This window comes from Carassius auratus, chromosome 22 (assembly GCF_003368295.1).
Source record: "Carassius auratus strain Wakin chromosome 22, ASM336829v1, whole genome shotgun sequence".
Taxonomy (NCBI): domain Eukaryota; kingdom Metazoa; phylum Chordata; class Actinopteri; order Cypriniformes; family Cyprinidae; genus Carassius; species Carassius auratus.
The window spans coordinates 29364783-29373726 of NC_039264.1; the positions used below are offsets into that span (position 1 = coordinate 29364783).

Here is an 8944-nt window from a genome sequence, read left to right on the forward strand (position 1 = left end):
AAAATGTTGCATGCTGGGTAAAACCTTAGTAAAAACTCCCGTCATGCACTGCAGTATGAAAAATTGTCACCACTGTTGAGGATCGTGTGATAAGTGTGTTTGTCTAAAAACCTGAACTGATTGTCTCCTTTTGTGTCTTTCAACAATGAAGCATTGTGATTTTTTTTTTTTTTTACTTCAGTTCAGACAGTAATAGCTGAGTGTCAGTCTACTATCTAAAGATAAACACAATTTCATGATGTTCAGTCATCATGAGTTATAAGCAGAAAAAGCATGAGAGCATAAGATAAGATGTTACTGCAAGGTTTGACTCAGCAATGCATACATGTTTGTTGCGAAAACAATATTGCAATTGTTTTGAATCAAATTGGTTTAAATTAGTAAAAGGGTCAAGACACTACTTAAAGCAAACCCTGACCACAATTATGGTGACATAGTGTTTTTTTTTCTTTTACTTTTTTTTCAGTTGAAGGCTGTGGCTAAATTCAGTTGTAGTTCTTGTGTTTCTCTTTACTTCAGTGATGTTGATTGTTAACAGCAGATGTTCATCACTAATGCACAATCATCATTTAATTAGTCACTTAATTATCTCTTTAGCTTTAACCCTTTGAGGACTTGAATATGACTTGAAGACTTGCTTGTGACTTGAAAGTCCCACCTCTGATAGACAGAGCCGTAGATCGCTGACAAGCCACGCCATATCGCGTTCATATCGAAGGCGATTCATCTGCGATAATGAGCGCGATATGGCGTGGCTTGTCAGCGATCTACGGCTCTGTCTATTAAATGCCACTCCAATTATAAGCAGGTGATGGAGATTTTAGCGGTGATCACGGAAGCAGCTTTACTGATTAGATGCGCATGATCATATCGCTCGATATATCGCCCAGCCCTATCTTCAAGTCATATCCAAGTCCTCAAAGTGTTAAAGTTAATGAGATAATTAAGTGACTAATTAAATGATATTTGTACATTAGTGATGAACTTCTGCTGTTAACAATCAACATCACTGAAGTAAAGCGAAACACAAGAACTACAACTGAATTTAGCCACAGCCTTCAACTGAAAAAAAAGTAAAAGAAAAAAAAACACTATGTCACCATAATTGTGGTCAGGGTTTGCTTTAAGTAGTGTCTTGACCCTTTTACTAATTCAAAGCAGTTTGATTCAAAACAATTTCGATATTGTTTTCGCAACAAACATGTATGCATTGCTGAGTCAAACCTTGCAGTAACAGATGATCTTATGTTTTTTCTGCTTATAATTCATGATGACTGAACATCATGAAATTGTGTTTATCTCTGGATAGTAGACTGACATTCAGCTGTTACTGAACTGAAGTAAAAAAATAAATAAATCACAATGCTTCAATGTTGAAAGACACAAAAGAAGACAATCAGTTCAGGTTTTTAGACAAACACACTTATCACACGATCCTCAACAGTGGTGACAATTTTTCATACTGCAGTGCATGACGGGAGATTTTACTAAGGTTTTACCCAGCATGCAACATTTTGTTGATTGTCACCACTGTTGAGAGTCATATGCTGGTTCTTGATGTCTGTGTGTGTCTACAGAGTACAGTTTTTCAAATTTTGTATGCACTTAGTAGATTTAAAATTCACTTTAATTTTTTTTCCCCATAGAGTAGTTTTACTGGGTTGATTATGCTTAATTTAAATAGAGCTAATGTTCATTTGATTGTAATCTGACCACCTATCACATACAGATTAATTTCTTCTCTCTGCTTTACAGCACCTCATGCAATGCTACATAAAGAGATCTAACATGACAGTCAAGGGTCAAGAGCCCCACTAAAGCAAACACTGGTCTCCATTATGGTTGCATCACTTTAACCAATAAAACATCAACATCTGATCCTCTGTAATTCTCAAGAACAGCAGGTGTTCATCATTAATGCACAATCATCATTTAATTAGTCACTTAATTATCTCTTTAGCTTTAACCCTTTGAGGACTTGGGATATGACTTGAAGACTTGCTTGTGACTTGAAAGTCCCACCTCTGCTGTCTATTAAATGCCAAAACAATTATGTGATGGAGATTTTAGCGGTGATCACGGAAGCAGCTTTACTGATTAGATGCGCATGATCATATCGTTGATATATCGCTCAGCCCTAGTCAAGAGCCCAACTAAAGCAGACACTGATCTCTAACATGGTTACTTCAAATGAAACAATAAATCAACATCTAAACCTTAGTTCATTCTCAATAAGATCTTCTGTAGACGTCTGACAGAAATAAAGTCAGTCTGGTTATTAATAAGTGGAGCTGGTGATGCTGTTTGTGGGTTGTTTAATCAGATCTTGAGAGATTTCATGTATTTTATTTCAGTTGATTTCATCTAAGTCTGTGTCTGAAGTCAGTTGTAGTAGTTCTTGTGTTTCTCTTTTCTTCAGTGATTCTGTTTGTTAACAGCAGCTGTTCATCACTAATTCTCAATCAGCACTTAGTTAATCGCTTAATTACTTAAATGCAAAGTTTTAAAACTTACATTGTTTAAAACGAGGCAATCTGTTTACTCTAAGTTACCCCGAAAAATTACTCAAGTAAATGTAACGAAGTAAATGTAACTCGTTACTACCCACCTCTGCACGTTACAACCCATCACGCACCCTAAGGTCACAAAACGCTGGACTTTTGGTAGTTCCTAGGATAGCAAAGTCCACTAAAGGAGGTAGAGCCTTCTCACATTTGGCTCCCAAACTCTGGAATAGCCTTCCTGATAATGTTCAGGGTTCAGACACACTCTCTCTGTTTAAATCTAGATTGAAAACACATCTCTTTCGCCAAGCATTCGAATAATGTATCTTTTTAATTGTGAGTGAATTAAAAATGAATTTTTATTCATTAGCTTGGGTTAAACTAATTTTACTATGTTGGATCAGCAGCTATGCTAATGATGTCTGTATTTTGTTTCTATGTTTTGTCACGGGATTCACATCCCGTGGTAACTAGGATTTATACAAGCTCCAGTCTGGATCCAGAACACCTGAGAAGAGATGATGCTGACCCTCAGAGGACCTCAGATGATGCTAACCTTGAATGAACAAACAGAACTAACAATTATTGCTAAATGTGTCACTGAATCATATAATAACTTAATTAATAATATTGATAGTTCATCGTCTAGCTGACTACGTCTTGTATTATTATTATTATTATTTTAATTTTTTCTAAAATCCTGTCAAATGTGCACAAACTACTAGCTACTACTAAATATTGTAGAAACATAATTTTCTGTAAAGTTGCTTTGTAACGATTTGTTTTGTAAAAAGCGCTATACAAATAAACTTGAATTGAATTGAAATGGTGGAGTGAATACGTTTTCTTTAGAGATCTGTGAGTAAGGGTGCTGTTATAGCCTCTGTGTTACCAGATCCAGCTAATTTAAGCATTATGGACTTGTCTTGTCCACTTAATTTGACACTTCTTCAGAAAGTTAATAAAGTATGAATTTGCAGTTAAGGATCGGTGATATCTTTATATTATCCTATTTCTAAAAGATCTGAAATAATGTTGGTTTATTTTTATTTATTTTGCGTCTTTTGTTTGTTTTAGTATCAATATCTGGCAACATTGCATCACCGGCACTTTAACTGACAGTATCAAAAAGGTAAACACAAAAAAATAAAGAATAAAAAACCTTCATATAATCTGTCAGAAACAGTAGCATTTAACACCAGTGCACAGATCTGTAGAAGTAGGTAGGCTGCAGAATGAAATAATATATGCAAACATTAGCCATGAAGAAGTCTATGCTATTTCATTCAAAAGGCTATAGTAGTTACATTTTCCACAAATCATGCTATAAATATTCATACGAGAACTAGACAACATTATCAGCTATATAAGCAATAGTTATTAATAAAAGCTATAACAGTAATAATATGCATTTTTGCATGAATAATAAACAACTGATAAAATTATACACTCCTAACTATGGTTTTAACAAAAATAAAACCAAAAATCATGGTTAGCCATGGTAACCGCAAATTAACTATGGTTTCATTACTTCAAATAAATTAAGAAGAAGTATTAAGACTATATTTTATTGTAGTTATAAAACAGATCTAAGCCAAAAATAGCCTTTCAAATGACTTAAAATGCATTACATAAAAACAATTAGGCAATAATGATTGCTTAAGTTTCATTCAATAATGGTATTAAAATATATAATGTAATACAAAATAAACAATTTATGTACATTAAATGTTATTACAAATGCCTGCAAAGGGAGCCAAATGCTGGTAATTGCTGCTGCTGCACTTACAGGTAAACCGCATTCTTGTAGGCTTTTGACCAAACATTTACTTCAAATATTTTCTTAATCTTTCATTTTTTTTAGCCACCTTTTAACTATATATAGTTGACACATACTCTATAATTTCGTCAACAAAAAATATGTGGATATCGCAACCCTTACAAAAATTAACCATGGTTTTATCATAGTAAAACTGCTTACTTTTCATTTGTATGATTTCTGAATGCTCAAGACTATAAAATCAATCAGACAACTATTAAAACCATAGCCTTGGGTAACTATCTAGAGTTGTCATTTGTAAAGTATACAGTAAGTATACAAGTATATTTATTTACTTTTATATTTTATTCAAGTTCTATTGTGACCCCATTGAAGGTTTTTCTTTTTGTTTGTTTTTTACTACCATACTATTTGAGGAAGGGGACACAATAATACAATCCTGCTTAGAGCAACCATTTGTTTCTGAGAGTGTAGAGTGATAAATAACACTATTGTATAAAAAATACCTTTGACAGTGAATGTCACCTCTGGGGGGGATCCACTGGGGCTGCTGATCAGTGGTTTATATTCTCCAGAGTCTGTGGTGCTGATGTTGCTGATCTTGAGATCTCCAGTCTGATTGTCCAGCTCCAGTCTGTCTCTGAATGACCCATCAGCTTTAACCCATACTGAGATCCCACTGTCACCTCTGCTGATGGTAGCTATAAGAGTTCCATTGAACATCCACTCAATCTCATCAAGTGTCTTTAATTCAGTAACACCAGACTTTAGAGTGACTGAATCTCCCTCTGTTACTGACACTTCATATCCATCAACACACACACCTGCAGATAAACAGAAACAGTCAGAAATTAAACTTATAAAACACTCAGAAATCATAATCAGTGGAAATATCTTGTGACTTGTAGCAGAACGGGGAGAAAGATGGTGGTGATTCTTGGGGGCACAGATTTTAACAAGAGAAAGAAAACAACAACCTGCACCAGGGCCCTGGATACCTAGCTATGGTCCTGGGCAGACTACATTCAAATGAATGAATATGAATAAATAAAATAACAAAACAGCCTAAAGCAAACAAAGAGGGCTCCAAATAAATAAGAGGCACTGTAAAACCTGACAAGTAAACCTAACTCAAACGGTTTGAGTAAACAGATATCCTTAAGTTATGTTAACTCGAACCATTTGAGGAAACGGATTGCCGTAAACCATTTAAGTTGAAAAAACTAACAGTTATGAGTACTCTGAACTTAATTCAGTTGAGTTCCCTGAAAGAAGATATACATTGTAATTAAGTGATTAAGTGATTAACTGAGTGCTGATTGTGAATTAGTGATGAACAGCTGCTGTTAACAAACAGAATCACTGAAGAAAAGAGAAACACAAGAACTACTACAACTGACTTCAGACACAGACTTAGATGAAATCAACTGAAATAAAATACATGAAATCTCTCAAGATCTGATTAAACAACCCCACAAACAGCATCAGCAGCTCCACTTATTAATAACCAGACTGACTTTATTTCTGTCAGACGTCTACAGAAGATCTGATTGAGAATGAACTAAGGTTTAGATGTTGATTTATTGTTTCATTTGAAGTAACCATGTTAGAGATCAGTGTTTGCTTTAGTTGGGCTCTTGACCCTTGACTTCAGTCTTAGTCTTTCCTCTGGCTGTTATAACCGTGTGTTTCTAAAACACATTTGTTATAACTCAAAAACCCAGAAGAAATGCCATCAAGTGTTAACCTGTACCTTGGTGTAGATTGTTATACTTTATGTTGGGGATGATAATCATCAATTATTTATCTGTATGGAGTCTATAATCTCTGATGAAATAGGTGTTGTGTAATTAGTAGAAGTGATTCTAGTAAAAGTAACATTAATAGCCAGTGATTCTGGGATAATCAGTTAATATAAAAATGACTTTCTAAACTTTTTGTACACATACATTTTTCTTCTATGCCAGTTGTTGGTCAAACACAGACATCAATAATCAGAATATTAACCTCTACAGTGGTAATGGAAAAAAACATGCTGCAATGCATGCTGGGTACTATTGTAGTACAAAACTCATCCATGGCTCCCAGCATGCTCTGCAGCATTTTTTTTATGGTCACCATTGTTGAGGTTCATATTCTGATTATTGATGTCTTTGTGTGACTGTTTGACACCGTAGAAGACCACACTGTTTGAAAAGTCATTCAGATTAACTGATTATTGCAGAAGCACTGGCTCTTAGAATCACTTTTACTATAATCAATCAAATTACACAACACTTATTTTATCAGAGATTAAACTCTGTACAGTTCAATAATTTATGATTATCATCACCAATATAAAGTATAACAACCTACACCTAGGTACAGGTTAACACCTGATGACATTTCTTCTGGGCTTTTGAGTTACAACAAATGTGTTTTAGAAACACATGGTTATAACAGCCAGAGAAAAGACTAAGACAGAAATCAAGGGTCAAGAGCCCAACTAAAGCAAACACTGATCTCTAACATGGTTACTTCAAATGAAACAATAAATCAACATCTAAACCTTAGTTCATTCTCAATCAGATCTTCTGTAGACGTCTGACAGAAATAAAGTCAGTCTGGTTATTAATAAGTGGAGCTGGTGATGCTGTTTGTGGGGTTGTTTAATCAGATGTTGAGAGATTTCATGTATTTTATTTCAGTTGATTTCATCTAAGTCTGTGTCTGAAGTCAGTTGTAGTAGTTCTTGTGTTTCTCTTTTCTTCAGTGATTCTGTTTGTTAACAGCAGCTGTTCATCACTAATTCTCAATCAGCACTTAGTTAATCACTTAATTACTTGAATGCAAAGTTTTAAAACTTACATGGTTTAAATCAAGGCAATCTATTTACTCAAACGGTTTGAGTTAAGTTTACTTATCGGGTTTTACAGTGATGATAATGTTTATTATATTTATGAACTCAGCAGGGAATAAGAAAATACGGAAAAGAAAATCTACATTTCTAGTGTGTAGGAAAACGAAACTGAAAGTGCTGCAGCTATGCTTAAAAACCAAACTTACCGATCGTGAATAATCGGAAAAGAACAACTGTAAGTGCGCTCTTCATCTTGTTGTAGAGTTTCGTGTATAAATATGATCCGGAGAGTTATTGAAATCCTCCTCCTGTTTGTCAGAGATCCGTTTCTGGACCGCGCCCTGAACCAGAGATCTGCAGCATGAACCGAACAACAGAAGAAAAATAATATACTTAAGACATTTACACTGAGTAGCGTTAACTGGTCATTTACCTCAATTGCTTATATTATGCTGAAACAGTCAGGTCTATATTATCTATTTTCAAGAATAGTAAAAAGCACAGTCCAGTGGCCTACTTAAAATGGCTGAAGCTTCCGTTTTTCTCTTTCACACATGCGCATAGCTCAGGCGGCAAGAAACTCGACCGGGTTCATGACAATGCTCTAGAAGATAGATTCCCCCCAAGAGTCTTTAATAAAAATAACAACCTCCAGAATTTTTGCAATAATTTAGCTCTCATAGACATATGGAGATATAGAAATCCCTTTGTTAGACAATTTACATGGAGCAAGCAAATGACTCAGCAATCGAGAATTGACTTTTGGCTAATTTCCTCAGAATTAGAACAAAATGTTTTGCAAACTAAAATATGACCTACTATTCTCACTGATCACAGAGTTTTAACTTTAAACATTAAATTTGAAGTTGTCCAATGTAATTGTAGAAATGCAGGCTATTGGAAATTAAATAATTCATTTTCGCACCATCAAGATTATGTGGAGCATATCCAAACAATAAATAATATACTGGACACAGGCACAAATCAGAAAGGAATATGGCACAGTTTGGGAACTGCTAAAGTTTGAAATAAGAAAATTTAGCATTCAATTTGGGAAAAAGTTGGCCATGAAAAAAAGAACACGTATTCAAGACATAATAAAAGATATTTAAAATTTAACTCAGTCACCTACCCACCCATCAAATAGTGATGATTTAGAAAATTTACAGAAAGAATTAGACTCTATTTATCAGGAAAAAGCCAGAGGCGCCTTTGTAAGATCTAGAAGGAAATGGATGGAAGAAGGTGAAAGAAACAGCAAATACTTTTTTAGTCTTGAGAAAAGGAATGCAGAAATGAACTTAATAAAAAAATTTAAAATTAACAGTACTGTTACTGAGGACCAAGGCATGATTTCTGAATTTGTCTCTAAATATTACACAGATATGTATTCTTTAGGAGAGGATCAAGACAATGCAATTCTTTTTAAAACAATTATAAGTCCAAAAACATTGTCTTTAGAAAGTAAAACCGAGTGTTCTCAAGACCTTTCTCTAAATGAAATAGAATTTTGTATAAAAGCTCTTAAAAACAACAAATCCCCTGGAAACTATGGGCTTACATCAGAATTTTATAAAGTTTTTATAAATGATATATCTAAATTCCTGTTAGCATTATATGAAGAGGCCATCGACAAGGAATCCTTACCTACATCACTTAAACAAGGTGTTATCACCTTGATCCCTAAGCATCAAAAAGATATCCTTTTATTAGAAAATTGGCGTCCTATCTCATTATTAAATAATGATTATAAGATAATGGCATCCATTTTTGCAAAACGTATGAAAAATGCATTAAATGAGATTATTGATGAAATTCAGT

General features: G+C 34.2%; 1 protein-coding gene across 6 annotated transcripts in view; it reads right to left on the reverse strand.

The window, feature by feature from the left end:
• The window catches only part of LOC113040288 (contactin-1-like), a 34552-nt gene extending 26807 nt beyond the window's left edge, over positions 1–7745 (reverse strand). For 2 of the 6 annotated variants that reach the window (XM_026198633.1, XM_026198634.1), the window contains exons 1-2: positions 7330–7667; positions 4791–5108 (exon numbers count right to left, since the gene is read on the reverse strand). In XM_026198633.1, coding sequence (XP_026054418.1) covers positions 4791–5108; positions 7330–7375 — 364 coding nt within the window. In that variant the 5' untranslated portion in view covers positions 7376–7667. Of the gene's footprint in view, positions 1–4790; positions 5109–7329 lie in introns of all 6 variants that reach the window. The other 4 variants (XM_026198630.1, XM_026198629.1, XM_026198632.1 and 1 more) reach the window with 4 other exon arrangements.
• Between the last annotated feature and the right edge of the window lie 1199 nt (positions 7746–8944).